Source organism: Trachurus trachurus, assembly GCF_905171665.1.
Source record: "Trachurus trachurus genome assembly, chromosome: 17".
NCBI classification, from domain to species: Eukaryota; Metazoa; Chordata; class Actinopteri; order Carangiformes; family Carangidae; genus Trachurus; species Trachurus trachurus.
Window position 1 is genome coordinate 13997109 of NC_139900.1, and position 17145 is coordinate 14014253.

Sequence of the window (17145 nt, forward strand, 5' to 3'; positions counted from 1 at the left end):
ATACATTGTGTTTAGTAGATTTTAGCATACTAACTTATGGTGATATATACATCAACATTTTAGCGTACTGATAGCATTAGCTCAGACCTCCTGTGCTGTTTAGTATCGTTACCCCATTTCAAACTAGTGGATGGTCAGTGTTAGCCAGGCTAGCGCCGCCTACTGGTTCCGGCAAATTTAATTTGCCTCAACCATGTAGTCAGGAAACTAGCAATGCGTTTCGGTTTGCTCCGTCCGCCAGAGTGGACGGACCAATCAGCGAACAGACGGGTAAGTGAAGGCGATGACGTTGAACTCAAGCGCTCAAGATTAACCTATGAGCTTAACCGGTGTATAGCACACGTGACCATAGACATGTATATATGTCTATGCACGTGACCACCAAGCAGCAGCGATTAGTTGAAGCAAATGTAAGCAACCGCCTCCCGGAAGCAAACGAATCGGCTCGTGTTCAGACGCTATATGAAATGTAATGAAATAAGCGGCTGATGCATTAGGCTAGGTCAGTGTCGCTGCTTTGCTTGTTTAGCACTGTGTCTTCAGGGTTAATTGGAGGCTACAGTGATTTGCTATCAGAAAATAATAGGGGCGGTGTATGCTATCTTAATTGGAAGGAAAGACGTCATAGAGAGAAGATTTATGGAGACTTTCGTTGGCAAGTAACATTAAAGGAATAAAGCTTGAGGCTGAGCTGACAACACTTCTTCTACCCATGTAAGTAAACCATTACCATTAGCTATCTAGTCATAGTTAAAACAAATCCACCAATGAAAAATGAAAATGAAAGTTAAAATGCTGATTTTCATTTTTTAAACTCCAAACGTTTATTGTCCTAACTAAAAAAATGTATAGTTAAAGCAATACATTCACTACAATATCACTCACTTGACCAAAAAATACATAATTTTATTTGTTAACAAAGTGACAAAGGAGACACAAGACTGCAACACTCTGTCAACACAGAGCAGCTGAATCCTCTAACATACGATACAAAATAAAATATAGATTTGTTTACTGTGGTATATCAGGCCTACTTTTAACTCATATAGAAAATGTGTTTGTTTCTTTCGATGCATTGTGAGAGTTGAACGACATCTCCATCCCTTCCTCTTCTGCAGGGTTTTCTCTTCTCATCCTCCTCTTTCTTCTCTTCTCACCAAACCTCTTGGCCACTTTCGTCATGTGCTGCCTGAAGGAGGACCCCATGAAGGAGTACAGGATTGGATTGAGGCAGCAGTGAATGAGGGCCAGGCTCTCGGTCACCTGAGCAGCCTTATCCAGCACTTTACTCGTCCCACAGTGGGTCACTAAAGCGTAGACTGTGTCCATTGTTCGATAAACCTTCAAGACGTTGTAGGGCAGCTGTGTGACCACAAACACTCCAACCACCATTAGGAGAACACGCAGGGCTTTCCACTTCTTGCCTCTGCTTTCAACTGGGAGGCCCTTCAGCGCTCGGGCCACGCTCCAGTAACAGATAACCATAACCAGGAGAGGAAGCAAGAATCCCAGCAGCACCTCAGCTATCTCCACCACAGCCTTACCTCCTCTGGCCATGGATGGAGGGTAGACAGCCAGGCAGATGCTCCTATTAGACGCCCACCTCACTTCTGAGAGTATTAAATCAGGAAGACCGAGCATGAAAGCTGCCGCCCAAACAACAAAACACACCCTCCAGCAGTATCTCCTGTGAAACACCCTCTGCAGCCAACCTCTTTGGTCTCCACCCTGGACCCTGGCTAATGCTAAGTAGCGGTCCAGGCTGATGCAGGCCAGCAGCATCATGCAGCAGGTGAAGTTGACTGTGTAGCAGGCCGACACTATTTTACAGACGACCTCCCCCAGTTTCCAGCCCCTGGCAGCATCGGCGGCCCAGAAAGGCAGCGTGAAGAGCAGGAGCAGGTCAGCCACGGCCAGGTGTGTCAGGAAAACGTCCGTCATGGTCTTCAGGCGTTTGTGGTAGGCGTACACGATCACCACTAAGGCATTTCCTGCCAGTCCCACCACCAGACACACTGCGTACATGATGGGGAGGAAGACGGCAGCGAAGGAACGGATGTCGGCCTTCTCACACAGGGCGGGGTAGTCATCGTAGCTGAAGTTGAAGCTGCTGTTTTCATGGTAATAGTAGTCGTCCTCCTCTAAGGCATCCATGCTAATCTGATCAATAAGTGAGGGAGAACATATGGGATTACTTGTCTGTGGATCTGCACGTGCAGCAATGCAATGGTAAGTACATTTGTTCAGTTACTTTACTTAAAGTCACAGTGAAATTTAGTATTTTGCAGAACTCCACACTTTTTTATGATATTGCTATAGCTATCCACACTAGCTAATTGTCGACTGAAACCAAAACCTCCAGGTGCAGGTTCTCTGTAGTCTGGTCTGGTGTTTGTTGTGAGTTATCATCCTTGGCAGAGGTTTGCAATCTCTGGACCCCATTATCAGTATCTACATCAACATCTGGCTGTAGTTACTTGACCTGAACTTCTCCTTCCTCCTATGCCTTCACACACTCACATGAATGGTGTTCATTCTGCCTGGCTTTGGTGAAGTGCAGCTTGTGTAAACTATCAAATTCCACTGTAGATGCCCTGCAGAGATCCCCCCCTCTGTGTAACTGAATATGTTTAAGAGAAGTTGGAGGGCTGTGGAACATCTGTGACACCTTCAAAATAACCTCATATAAGTTTACAAGAGAAATACAATGTTGGAAATTAAGTAAGTGCATATTCTCAAGGACTGTATAAAGAGCACTTCAGAAGTTTTTCACTTAAGTATTTCCACTTCATGCCTGTGTATACAGTATTTCCAAGATAAAGAGTACAGTTTTTTCCCTCTACATTTATTTTACAGTTACACATTATGTCTTGAGTGTTACCTTTTTCCTTACTGTTTCTGAAATCTGTTTTTTTTTTTTAAAGATTTGTATTATGTTATGTATAAAATGATACACAATATACAGTATACACTTAGCCTACATAATGTCAGTACAGGAGAAATTCATCAGCTTACAGATAGATAGTGTTCAGAGCTTATATCCACTAATGAAATTATAAAAGTACAAACACTACATGGAAAATGCTGTTCACAAAAGCTATACCAATAATATTTCTGAAAAAATGAAAAGTATTGTATTATTGAGTTAGAATTACTCATGCATTTATTGTTGTAGCTGGTTGAAGTTGAGTTAACTTTGTGTTACATCTTATCTCATGAAGTCACTATTGATTTTGTGTATAAAACCTGTTGTCATGAAGCTACTTGAACAACAACAACTATGGTACTGTTCACAAATGAATGCATCAGTAAAAAAACATAATACCAATGGCAATGCATCAGTTTAAAGGGGACATGCACATTATATCACTGTTAAAACAGAGGCATGCAGCGTCACAGAGGAATCACATGTTTGATAACGACTCACCGATTTTCATTCAGTTTCTGTTGCAGTCTATCTACCCCATGCAGCTACAGTGAGCTCCACGCAGTCTGTGTTTGCTCTGTGCAGCAAAGGGTTTGTTTGATTTTACACTCGTGCAGCGTTAAGTGGGCGGGACGTTACATAAGAACTGGGCCAGCTCTGAACTTCATGTTAAGAGGCAGGGATTATAACCATGTACAAAATTAGTTCAAAGAAGTAAAAAAAAAAAAAAGGGCAAATGGGGCCACTACAATGGAAATTCTGATTACATTTTCTTTAAGAGATGCAACATGGAAGTAAGTGATGCTTGAGTTGTACCTCACAAACAGCTTAAGTGCCTCAGTGAGCTGTGACACTGTATAGCGATATGTGTATAATGTCATCATATGCACGCCTTGTGTGACTGTAAGACTTGGCACAGTTATGACTTTACTGACCTAATGTAGCATAGCTGGGCCTCTTTGCAGCAGATGTGGTGTTCCAAAGTAAACTACTTTAACACTTTTCACATTAATAAATCTACTGTAATGAGTGAGGTCATTTTGAGCCTGTGAATTTTTATTTTTAGTTGGACATATAGATTTTGTTTCAGTATTACAAACAACAAAATGGCCTAGCCCTCCCAGTCTGTCTGTTAAAATAAATCAGTTCTGACAGTGAAAATTTTCTGGTCACATATTCACTACTTGTAGCTCAAGTTGTAATTCCATGATATAATTAGTTTGCTTTAAAATAATGAACTGAGAATAGAGGATAAATCAGATCCAGTCCAATATAAAATGACAAACTGTGCACCCTCAAGTTTACCTTGCAATCACATATTATGTTGCAGGTTTGGTTGCAACAGTATTTAGGCCTAACTGAACACACCCAAGGATCAAGTCAGAAACAAGTCTTACCATTTGTCACGGCTTTGTTTCTCTTGCGCCAGTTCAGTCCCAAATCCAGCTGAGGCTTGTAGCTCCACACTTTAAACACACTTTAGAGGAAGAATGACTCAGACAGACAGAGAGAGAAAGAGGTCAAGTGACAGGGAGGCAGAAACTAAGTTACTGCAACTAACTCATCTGAAGGTGCTTGTTGAGGAAATTCACATATCATAAAACTTGCAGCATAGTGGTACAGTACAACACAAAAGAGTACTGGAAGTAAGGAAATCAAAAACTAAGAATCAAGAATCAGTTTTATAAAATGAGAGCTTTTATAGAGATGGTATTCAGTTTAGCAGTAGAACAAGAAGAAGAAAAGGTAGACTTGGGCAAAATCTGAGTGTTACAGTCATTGAAGGACATTAAATTACACAATACTGCCACTAAAACATACATGTAATGTATAAAATGTATTTTTTTTTCTTTTATGCACATCCACAGTATTCATAACTCCCCCTCAAGGGAATGTGCTAAATAACCTTTTGGTTTTAATTCATTTATACTGTACTTGACAAAGGCCCAGTCCTTCTTTAAAAGATAAAACAGCTCCCCCTGTTTTTACTTGGAGGCCAAGCAGTCGAGCTACTGTACACCCAGTCACAGAATCAAACAAACACTATATTCCTTTTGTTCTTGAAATGAAATTGCTGTGGATCCAGTTGGCCAGGGAAATATTTCTCTGTTTTCAAAATCACATACACATGTAGAGGAAAAACCACAGGCCATACATCACCACAGGCCGGAGGCAGAGTCTCTGTGATTGTCACTGACATCACTGAGTGTACATGTGACTCTTTGTGAGTGTTGGTTAAATCCAACTCTTGCATATTGCTGACATCAGCAATTTACAACTTAAAAAAAACAAATGGTAAAGAAATAAATTCAAGGTGGCAAGGAGGGAAAAATGAGCGGTGTCTGTGGTAGGGCCCGATTATACCAGAGGGGGGCGTCAAATCCCTTCCTGCAAAGTTGTGTTGAATGTCGACCCTTTCAACTACCCGTCTACAGTCAGGCCCACAGAGCTGGTTAACTGATCTTACAGTAACTGATTTGGACGAACTAAACTTTGATCCTCGGGTAATGGTCAGAATTCAGACGCTTTTTAACCAGAGCAACAAACTGCATCACCCGAGAGCTGCTGTGGCAACATGTCACTCAGCCCTCGTTTCTAGGAATAGCATTTATTTACAGTGTGACTAAACCACAACGGTTGGTGGTTACACAAGGAAACCTGAACCTACTGACCCATAGACTACTCAGGGTGACTCAGAGTGAGGCCACACTTGTGCAGGTTCAGTATTCTCGTTATTCCAGTATGAACAATTATGCAATTTAAACATAACTGCAGTGAAAATATCAATATATTCACTGGAAGATTATCCTTAATGTAAAATGGTCACAATCACAGTTCATGATGGCAAGATCAGAAATGAAGACATGGTTTAATTTTTTTTAATTTAATTTTTATTTTTATATGAAATAAAAAGAACATTGAAATATGTTGATTATTAAATTTAGGGTATTACTTCCTATTGGCACATTATGAGTAGTAAGTCATCTTGTAATGGCAAGACTATATGTAGAAATTGACTACATAGATTTTAAAAGACATAAAAACCCCATTGTTTACAATGGGAATGTCATGCAGTGACTATTATTTGTCCAGAAAACAGCAAAAAGGCGAGCACTTTTCAGTGTGAAAACAGTAACTTGATTGAAGAATAAATGTAATTAGCACAGGTCTTCATGATGTCCTCAGTTCTCTGGGCTTCGGCTTCGTCTTTTCTTACTTTGATCACTGAAAGAAACATGGAAAAGTGATTGAGAACTAGAGCAGAAAGAAAAACAGCCATATGAACAATATCAATCAATCAGTTAGAAATATGGCAATTAAATGTAACAGCTAGATTTCTTGTGAACCCTTATTATTATGTTTCCATCTTGTTTACTTACACAGCTCATAGCTCACAGTTGTTTTCATCTCTTTGGGACTTGGCATTATGGTAACATAAGGGCAGACAGGCTTCCCGTTTGATATCTGTGTGGAACAAAAACAAAACGTTTTACTGATTTCACCACACACATTTTTTGTCAAACAGCTGCTGCTCAACTGACTGTTTTCTTTATGATTTTGGTCATTAGGCAAGCTGTGCTTAGGCGAAATGAAGTCTTACCGTTTAGAAGGTGTTCGTGGTTTTGGTCCGTCTTTAGGCTGTGACATCTGTAATATACAGAGAGTCTCAGAAGCAAATTCCTCACAAGCACAAATAAACATCCGATTGAGCTATAAAATAAACATGGTATACACAAAGAAGCTACTACTGATCATTCTTTTTCATTGACAGCAAAAATAAAACCTTACAACTGGACAGTCATGATCTTCAGTTATAGGTTTCTTTACTGTGAATGAGGTCAACTCAAAGTCAAGTGGATTTATTCTTACGGAGCGGAGACGTCCACATGGTCCTGATTTCATCGTACATTTCCATCTTTTTCTGTGCCCTGCACTTCCATCAACTGCCTGCACAAAATGAGGATAAATGAAGAAACATTTGAGGAAACCACATAAGTAAAAACTTCTCCCAGTGACCACCAGTTTCTTACCAGAGCTGGTTGTTGTTGCTGTTGCTGTTGTTGGTCATCTGCTTCCAGAGCTGCTACTGATGCAGCATCAGTAGAAGTGAAGACGGTGAAGAGCAGGAAAACCTGCAGACACAACAGGACCAGCAGCAAACCTTTGTCCATGGCTGATGAACTGAGGATTTTGATCCAGCTGTGAAACACACGCAGCTTTATATACTGGATTACTGACAAACAACCTCTGCGTGGAAAAAGATAAGGAAAAGGAGTTTATTTTGCTTACTCCAAAAAATCTGGTTTAATCACAACATTAACTCTCTGTATATGTGACTTGTATCTCTACTTCCTTCCCATGAAGACCCTCCTCAGTTATTTTCTTATCACATCAGAAAAATAGGTCAGCTAAGCATTAAAGGGATAGTTCATCTCTCATGAGTGGGGTTGTATGAGGAACAAATGCCTATTACGTATACGATCTGCAGTAGAAAGGTGTCTGCCCCCCCTCCCCCGGCGAAAAATCAATACATGGAGGGGTGGATAACGTTACGTTGCGACGTGCAGAGACAAGAGCTGGGTCACCGGAGCGGCGGCCAAGCACTACACTGATGTTGCAAAGTTGTTTTTTTTCACTATGAGACGCCAGGTGGAAAGCAGAGAGGTTTATCGCGGGCTGGTTAAATTCTTTTTAGGAGATAAATGCTGGTCTCGTTGATGAAATCTAACAATTGTGGCGGTCTTTAATAGATTATGGTACAGTATTACTGACAGACGACATCTTGACGATGCTGTCACTATTTTTTCAAGTTGTAATGTAATGTTATATTAACTACATGGTAGGAAGATACTCTCCTTCTGCGATATTAAATACCCATCAGCAATAGTTGGGAGTAAAACTTTGTTTATCATAGTAAAAACAGACATATAACTGGTTGAATCAATGAATTTACTAAACAGATTTGAACCAATTTACAAAGTCTGTAGCTATGTGCTTGCAGTATTTTAGTTTTCTTTCCCGTTTATTTCTTTGTTCGTTAGTTATAGTAGCACAAACAGGTGGAGGAATATTAATGAAACCATCACCACTCATTGTTGATATTTAGAAAATTTTATGAAACAAACAACACAATCTGATATTTCTGATTTCTGATATTTCATGACTAGCTGGTCAATTTTATTGACCTTTATTGAAGCTATGTAACACATTTGCACAGTAGCCTATATAAAGACTTGTCATCCTCAATGCAGTGATGGATTATTTTCCAAAGTGCCATAAAATGTATAATAAACAGATCAACATTGTTGAAGAGACGATGTTGTTGCTGCAGGTTTTCATGTCTGTCTTCACTGCTCTGGTCTGACTTCTTCATGTTCCTCTCATCACTGACAGAAAGAGAGAGTGTAAAATCAGAGAGGTGGATGCCAGGAATACGTATTTCAATCTGAATCTGATGGATCAAACATAGTCAATCAATGTTTAATGTATATGTTAATATTTAAAGCAGAAGTAAGTGATCCGGTGGTTTTGGTTAACTTCTTGTCAGCCGATGGAGTTAGCAGTCCCCACCCTCGTGGATCTATTGGTCCTCGTCTCTACGTCACCACATTCACGCGCATCCCTTGGCTGCACACACAGAGAGGACCGCCCCTTTATGCCGTTCTCTCTCCTCATTGGATAAAGGTTGTAGGATACAAGGAAAGTTTTCTCCTCGGCTTACAGCAGAGCAGAGTGACTGACAGACCCGTGTTTCAGACCAAACACTCTATGTAAGTGATTGCTGTTGGAAGATACAACTATTTAAGACTTATATTAACACAAACATTCCGCTTACTTCTGCTTTAACTCCAAAACATGAAGCACATTATACATTGCAGATTTTCTTTAGTATTCAGATTACCTTGTGTTTCATATACAAGTATAAACTCCTGTGAAAGAAGAAACAAATGATTATTGATTGATATCAGTGTGTGATCAACACAAAACAAACTGACTGATATCAACCAACATGTATATTCACTTATTTTACTGCAAATGAAAAATCATCAGAATTCAAGTAAATGTGCTCTAAATTAAATAAAAATTAACCTGCGCGCAGAAAACATTGTGGGGGACCGCGTCCTTTTTTATTGTCCCTCTTTCCTGCAGTATTCCAAGTAGTTCTCTGAACCAAAAACAAAATCAGTATAAATATACATTTGATTTTAAATCCTTCTGCACAGAAACTACTTTATTTCTTTACTCTACTGCTCTAATGTCAACAATGTCTATTCAATGCACTGACTCTAAATTCCATTGTTGGAGCTTAAATACACGTCTGAGTTTATTGGAGAACTTTCTTTCTGCAGCTTGATACTTGTGCAAATTGTTCCTTTTACTGAGATCGTTAGTTACTAGTCACTTATGTAGTAGTAGTCTGTCTGTCTGTCTCTCTGTCTGTCTGTCTGTCTGTCTGTCTGTCTGTCTGTCTGTCTGTCTGTCTGTCTGTCTGTCTATCTGACATTTGGACACAAACAGAGACATTTGGCATCAAAGCTCTCCCAACATCAGTAAAACTCCTGCATGGATCTTCTTACCAGATCAAGAGGTGGTGGTTGTTGATCATCTGTCGCCAGAGCGGCTGCATCAGTAGAAGTGAAGATGGTGAAGAGCAGGAAAACCTGCAGACACAACAGGACCAGCAGCAAACCTTTGGCCATGGCTGATGAACTGAAGACTTTGATCCAGCTGTGAAACACACACTCAGAGCTTTATATACTTACTGACAAACAACCACCTCCATGTGGACAAAGAGGAGGGAACTAAAAAGCGGGCTGTGCCGTGCCAATGGAAAAGCGCCATAAAAGAGGGTGACACTCAAAAACTACACACTTGCACAATCTATGAGGTCAATATGAGGTAAACAACAACATGAAGTTAGTAATGTTGAGCCACAATAACCCATCAGGATGATGATCTGATGAGGGAGAAGAGAGCGCCTCGTTCAAAGCCACAGGTGGATAGTTTTGAGGACGGTGAGGCAGAAAACGGGCGCGTTTGGATTCTGGGGGAGCTGAGGAGGAGAGGGAAGAGTCCTCAGGCGATGAGACGCCGTTAGGTGAGGGACGTTTTCGGACCCGCGGCGCTCTGCGGGCTGGAGGGGAAGAGGCTGATAGCTCAGTAGGAAGCTTCGAGAGGGGGGAAAAAAAGTTGGTGAGAGAGATGTCGTTGGCACTGAAGGAGTCGTAGAGGGGGAGGCCGACTTTTCTGTTGCCCTTGGCCACGCACGACCAGGAGGGAGTGGAGCTTGGGCCAGGAGCATCCGAGGAGGTTGTCGCTGCGTCCGGGAGTGGTGGCCACTCGCTGTCGCGGTGCTCCAGTGACTTCAGCCGGGAACTCAGTAGCGCCTGCCGCTGGAGGAGGTCATCGATGAGCCGCTCAATGGATCGGAGTTCGGTCTGGAGATCCGCGACCTCTGCCGTCGGGGCCATGGATGGGGCTGGAATAAAGGAGCGCAAGAGACCGGGCCAGCAAAGTACACAGAGGAAAGACCGGGAGCTCCGTAGTTTGACAGTTCAGAAAACCGGGAGCTTCAAGTTAAGAAACTTACACGCCAGGGCTCCGTGAGGAGCCCAGAGCGGAGATATGGAGAGTCAGCAGAGATCAGGTCAGGGAGACGGACAATGGTCTGGTCAGAGACTTACCCCCGAGGGCCCGAGACGGGCCCGCTTCACGTAGATCGCCTCCGGTGAGTATTTCCCACAATCACTTGTTGCTGAGTCAGGCGGCTTCACCAGCAGGAGCAGCTCACTCTGGGGTTGTTTTGGTGGACATCAAGTTGCCGAATTGACCTCAGACGAGAGCCGAAAAAGCCATGGGGGGTTCTTCCAAGAGAGGTGGGCAGCCCAGCCCGTTAGTGTGGATAAAAACAGCAGGAGAGTGTGACTGCTAAAACCGGCGCTGCCTCGATGGTAGTTCGGGTCCGGGGCAGTGGTGACTGAATTAGGTAAAAAACAAGCAATCGGTCTACCTGATTGTTGAAACAAGCAGCCCGATTTGTAGAGCACTGTTTAAGAGACGATATTTGTGCCGGGGGACATTCTAAAAATTACAGGAAGTTTGTTTAAAAGGTAGTTTAAGACGAATCAAAATGACGGAGCTCCGACAGACACGTCCGGACGCCACGCATGCGCAGTACTTAATACTCTTTATGGTTTAGACTTTTTTATTTTATTTGTGCATTTGATTGAGCCAAATTAGTACTTAATACTAATCAAATGCACAAATAAAATAAAAAAGTCTAAACCATAAAGAGTGGAAAAGACATTTGACCGATCCTCCTAAATCTTTATCTTTATCTAAACTTCCACAGAACGACAGGGAATCACGTCCTCTGTTTCTTCACCAGCAGCTCTGACTCATTACCCAAACACTTATTTTCAACATTTAGATGAGGAAAAACACAACAAAATAGTTGAAATAGATCAGCAGCTTTAACCTCACTGCAGGAAATTCATGGACAAAATAGAAATCACAATGCTCACACCCTAAACTTTAAACCTGACAAGCAGCAAAAATATTGACTAATTCATGATTGGCTGCTATTTCAATCAGGATAGACCATTTACGACGAGAGAGCCAGGTTTGAAGATGAAGATGAAATTACATTTATTGTGAACAAAATAAACTTTGGCGCTTAGACCACGGGGTGTAGACCAGCCGAGTAAACTGATCTGGAGATGAGAAGCTTGCATCTGAAGTAGTTATATCCCCCCCCGGGCCTAGACACTGGTGGAGGTAGGGAAGCTTGAAGTCGCCTGATGAGGGAACTTCTTGGTTGAAGATCCAGATTAAGACAGTCTGTATCTTGATGGAGGTGGTGCCGGGGTGGAGGTGGGCTGAGAGTTTTGCAGGAATGACGGCTCGATGACAGGAGAGAGAGAGAGAACTTTTAAATTTGACGCTAATGACTGATTGGTGGAAGGGAAAGAGGATGGCAGACTGTGATTGGCTGAATTATGAGAATGAGGGTGGAGCGAGAGGATAGCGGGAAAACAGGGAAAGGGCTTTGAGGCGTGCTTAAAGAGATAGTCTTCCTGTCTGAACTTTCGCTTAGCTTCATTTTAAATTATTTTCTCCCTACCCACATGTACTGTATATTATACTTGTTGCTCTCTCTCTCTCTAACAACTAAATCGCCTCTTGTTAACAGTTATCTTATTAGATTGCCTCAACAATTTTAACAAGTTTGGTCATTGAAAATCACACTGAAGATTAGAAACTATGTAATACTACAGTATATTTTTCTTCTTTTGTTGCAAGTGCAGATGAACAGCAGTGAGATGAAGTACTCTGGTCCTCTTAAGTATCAGAGCTGATTGTACCAGGATACATTGAGAAACGACCCCCCCTTGAGATGAACATGTAGAAATAAGAAAATGAGAAATGAGGAACAAGGAAAAAATTACTGGGGAACCATATTGCCCCATATTAGTGGAAACATGACAACAACTTGTTTGATCCTGTGTCATAACAAACACAGGAAGATTTTATTGGAATAGTTAAATTCACAATAAAACACAATATAAATTATTATAATAGCTGTTGATTTTAATGAATTTAATGAAATTTAATGAAAAATATTTGATACAGGATATAAATCCTTTACATCAGACTCAAATAAATAACAACATACAAAAATTAAACACAAATATACCAACTCATACATAATCGCTAAAATACATATAACAAAATAATCCCCCAAAATCTCAAGAAAACTACAAGAGAAAAACAAAAACAAGAAAGAGAAAAAAAACAAACACAAAACATAATAATTCATACCCTTGCCCTGTAATTATATAAAAAATCCTTGTTTGACCAACATTGATCGAGTCTATTTGTGCTGAGCCCCTGACCTTGTGGCCACCTAGTGGTGACTTTTGGTATTAGTCATTTCCTTAAGTTTCTTTTTTCTCTTCTCCATGTGCTACAGTCAAAAGCTAGCAGCTAGCAGCTAGTAGCCTAGCAGCCTGCAGTGAGCAGTGTTTTCCTTTACGTTCAGCCTTGGAGTAGATTTGTCCGTAAGTATTGTTTGTAAAAAAGTGATTCTGCACATGTTTACAGTGTCAGTATTTTATGTATATTTATGTATTGCATGTAAGTAAATTCTGTTCTGTACTGTTCAGTTTTACAGAAACGGCATCAGTAAAAAACCATACAACTGAAGCCAGTCTTGCAGCAAACACCTGTCACACCCTACCATGTTGAACAAAAGGCAGATTACGCTGTTCCACCTGTTAAGTCAGAGAATCCTCTCTCCAAGCTAAGAATCAAAGACGAGGCTGTTGATGAAGAACATAGGAGATATTTTTCACAGCAGTCGCCTCCCCCCAAGTCTCCTGCAGCTAGCCCACACGACCATCCAGGTGACGCTCCACTAATGACAGATTTAGCCAAATACCTAGTCAGGAGAGAAATGGTGAGTTCTGGGCTGTTAAAGTTTGATGACCGTCCAGAAAACTACTGGGCTTGGAAATCTTCCTTCCAAGATGTTATGATAGGTCTTGACCTATCAGCTAGAGAAGAGCTTGACCTATTGATCAAGTGGCTTGGTCCACAGTCTGCTACACAAGCAACGAGGATCAGATCTGCTCATGTCCACAATCCTGCAGAAGGTGTTTGGACGATTTGGCGGCGATTAGAGGACACGTATGGCTCTCCTGAGGTCATTGAGCATGCCCTTTTACAAAAACTGGAGAATTTTCCAAGAATCACTAACAAAGACAGCCAACACCAGGGGCGTCTGGATTTTGACACATCCGGGGCTTAGCCCGGAAGAGTGACACATGCAATATATGCGCGCGCAGAGAAATTTTTAGGCATAGAGACATTCTCCATCATTGGTGAAAAAGGTGAAAACGATGCAATCCACAGATCATCAAATGAATTACCCATTTTGAATTTAGTTCTATGTACTGACATTAGCTAGCTACGTAACAACACATTGTGTTTCCATTTAACACATTAGCAGCTACAGTAAAAGAGGCAGGCTGTGCGGGATCCCTGTCTGCTAACTAGCTGCTATCATGCATGAAAAAGAAAATGAACAAGATGGTTCGATGTTATAGCACATTAACTTAAGCAACTTTCCCCTCTAGAAGAAGCCCAAACTTAGTTATTTCTAGGTACACAATTCTCACACCCTACAATTGCATTTACAGATGCCAATAATTACAGATTGCTTTTTTTCTCATGTAATATCAACCAGAGCAATATCAACTAGCTGCTAGCTAGCTAACGTTAGCTACTACCCTCTTGTAGTTCCAGCTGCAACACTCTTTTCGAAATTATACATTTTTACATAATTTCTATTCCCATTACCTTTTTGATTGCTGACCACCTTTGGGGGAAAACATGGAAATCTTTTTTGTGGCATCTTGATACACTTTAGCTGCTACTAGCTACCAAAAGACAGCTGCAGCTTGCTGTTGTCAAACCTGCCTGCTGTCAGGTTTTTGTTGTCAAGTTAAATGCGCCGCTGTTTTGGGTGAATGACGTCAAGTGCGACCTGGAGGTGTTAACCACTTGTGTGCCAAAGCCAAAGTAGTGGCTTTTTAAAAATATAATTAATTGTTACTCAAACCTGTCCAAAAACACTGTTTTATCGAAGCATCAACATAAGATAACCGTAGTTTGAGGATGTGATCTTAAAAAAAAAAAAAAAAAAAAAAAAACATTTTTTTTTTTTTTTTTGAAAATTAATATTCGGGGCTAATTAAAAAACATCCGGGGCTTTAGCCCCGAATGTTTTAGCCTAGGGACGCCACTGGCCAACACCTCAGAGAATTAGGAGACTTACTTGTAGAGGTGGAGTCAGCAAAGGCCGGTGGCCACTTACCTGGTTTAGCTTATCTTGACACTTCACGAGGAGTCAATCCTATCATAGAAAAGCTTCCATATGGCCTGCAAGAATGCTGGGTTGTGCAAGGCTCCAAATACAAAGAAGAATATGGTGTTTCCTTTCCACCCTTCGGTTTCTTTGTAGATTTCATCTGCAACCAAGCAAAGATCAGGAATGATCCAAGTTTTGCCTTTTCTACACCCAGTAGCTTCAGCTATTCTAAGACAGAGAAACCTGTGAGGTACAACAGCCAGAGAGCTGTCTCAGTTAGGAAAACAGAAGTGTCTTACCTTCCCACAGCTTTCCAGGAAAACACATCTGGGAAAACAACAGATGAACCTCATGATCGGTGTCCATTACACAACAAGCCGCATCCTTTAGCAAAGTGTCGTGGATTTCGAGGCAAACATCTAGATGAAAGGAGAGCTTACCTTAAGGATAACTCCATTTGTTTCCGGTGCTGCGCATCCACAAGACACATGGTTAAGGACTGCAAGATTGCTGTGAAGTGCAGGGAATGCAACAGTGATAGGCACATTTCTGCATTGCACCCAGGTCCGGCTCCTTGGTCACAGGAGGCTCAAGAGAGGGAGCAAGAGCATGGCGGGGAGCGAGAAAATGATTCACTTCTTGAAGTCACGTCAAAGTGCACAGAGATCTGTGGCAATACTCCTGGTCCAAAATCATGTTCCAAAATCTGTTTAGTCCACGTGTATCCTGCTAATCATCCAGACAAGGCTCAGAGAATGTATGCAGTCTTGGATGACCAAAGTAATCGGTCGCTAGTCAAATCTGACTTCTTCAACCTCTTTGGTATCAATGGAGTTCCATCCTGCTACACCCTGAAGACCTGCTCAGGTATAATGGAGACAGCAGGGAGAAAGGCTAGCAATTTTGTTGTTGCATCACTTGATGGAAAAATCCAGGTAGCACTCCCTTCTCTCCTTTAGTGTAATATGATCCCGGACGATAGATCCGAAATTCCTACCCCTGACATTGCTCTGTACTTTCCACATCTTGCACCTGTTGCTGACAAAATCCCACCAGCCGATTCCAGTGCTCCCATTCTACTGTTGCTAGGACGGGATGTTCTGAGTGTTCATAAAGTGCGAGAGCAGCGCAATGGCCCACATGATACTCCATATGCACAGCGCCTGGATCTAGGATGGGTGATTGTTGGCGAGGTGTGCTTGGGAGGAGCTCACAAGCAAACCAACGTGAACGTCTACAGAACAAATGTGTTACAGAATGGACGCACCTCATTTCTAGTGCCATGTACAGGATCGATCCGTGTGAAGGAGAAATACAGCAGTCCTACACAGCAACTTCATCTCAGCTCAGCTGAAACAGATAATCTGGGAGACACTGTTTTTCAAAAAAGTCCACATGATGATAAACCTGCACTATCAGTTGAAGATACAATCTTCCTTCAAATCATGGACAGAGAGGTCTACATCGATGAAGATAACCACTGGGTGGCACCACTGCCTTTCCGAAAGCCACGGCGGTTTCTTCCTAACAACAGAGACCAAGCCCTGAAGCGTCTCACCACCCTGCAGCACACGTTTCAGAGGAAGACGGAAATGAGAGACCAGTTCATTGACTTCATGAAAAAAATGTTTGAAAACGATCAAGCAGAAGCAGCCCCACCTCTGACATCTGGCGAGGAGGCCTGGTATCTCCCCATTTTTGGAGTTTATCACCCCCAGAAACCGGGTAAGATTCGGGTTGTCTTCGACTCAAGTGCTCAATGTGAGGGGATTTCCCTGAACGATGCACTTCTGAGCGGACCAGATCTCAATAACATGCTGATTGGTGTTTTGCTGCGCTTTCGCCGGGAGCAGGTAGCTATCACCGTCGATGTTGAGCAAATGTTTTACTGTTTTCGGGTCAGGGAGGACCACAGAAATTATCTCAGGTTCCTTTGGTTCCAAGATAATGACATCAGTAAAGATGTTGCTGAATTCCGCATGAAGGTGCACGTTTTTGGTAATAGCCCTTCACCAGCCGTAGCCATTTATGGGCTGAGACGAGCAGCTGAACTAGGCGAAGAGGAGCACGGCTCAGACGCGAAGCAGTTCATCTTTCGACATTTTTATGTGGACGACGGACTCGCTTCTGTGCCTAGCGAAGAGGAAGCCATCGACCTCTTGAAAAACACAAGAAGCATGATGGCAGAGTCAAATATCAGGCTTCATAAAATAGCCTCCAACCGTCCACAGGTCATGAATGCATTCCCATCAGAGGAGAGAGCCAATGACCTCAAGAACTTAGACCTGAGTGCTGATCCTCTGCCTCTTCAGAGAAGCCTTGGAGTAAGTTGGAACTTACAGACTGA

The 17145-nt window shown here is 42.0% G+C and overlaps 2 protein-coding genes across 5 annotated transcripts in view; both read right to left on the reverse strand.

Moving 5' to 3' along the window:
* Nucleotides 1-674: 674 nt before the first annotated feature.
* On the reverse strand, nt 675-4365 carry ackr4a (atypical chemokine receptor 4a). 2 transcript variants are annotated; one of them, XM_083991896.1, is made up of 2 exons: nt 4324-4365; nt 675-2160 (listed from the first exon to the last, which is right to left on the reverse strand). In XM_083991896.1, the coding sequence occupies exons 1-2, from the start codon at nt 4324-4326 to the stop codon at nt 1042-1044; spliced, it is 1122 nt and encodes a 373-aa protein (XP_083848022.1). In that variant the 5' UTR covers nt 4327-4365; the 3' UTR covers nt 675-1041. The 2 variants fall into 2 exon arrangements, with proteins under 2 accessions (XP_083848022.1, XP_083848023.1); XM_083991897.1 differs by lacking the exon at nt 4324-4365 and adding an exon at nt 3428-3501.
* A 1439-nt stretch (nt 4366-5804) lies between these two features.
* Nucleotides 5805-17145, reverse strand: part of LOC311000381 (uncharacterized protein) — a 52380-nt gene continuing 41039 nt past the window's right edge. For 2 of the 3 annotated variants that reach the window (XR_014596084.1, XM_083991071.1), the window contains exons 4-8: nt 6958-8313; nt 6797-6874; nt 6528-6574; nt 6307-6391; nt 5805-6151 (exon numbers count right to left, since the gene is read on the reverse strand). Coding sequence is in view for 2 of the 3 variants with exons in the window: in XM_083991071.1 (XP_083847197.1) it covers nt 6352-6391; nt 6528-6574; nt 6797-6874; nt 6958-7098 (306 nt within the window). In the remaining variant the exon portion in view is untranslated. Of the gene's footprint in view, nt 6152-6306; nt 6392-6527; nt 6575-6796; nt 6875-6957; nt 8314-8828; nt 8857-9016; nt 9093-9504; nt 9655-17145 lie in introns of those variants that run through there. The other variant, XM_083991070.1, reaches the window with a different exon arrangement.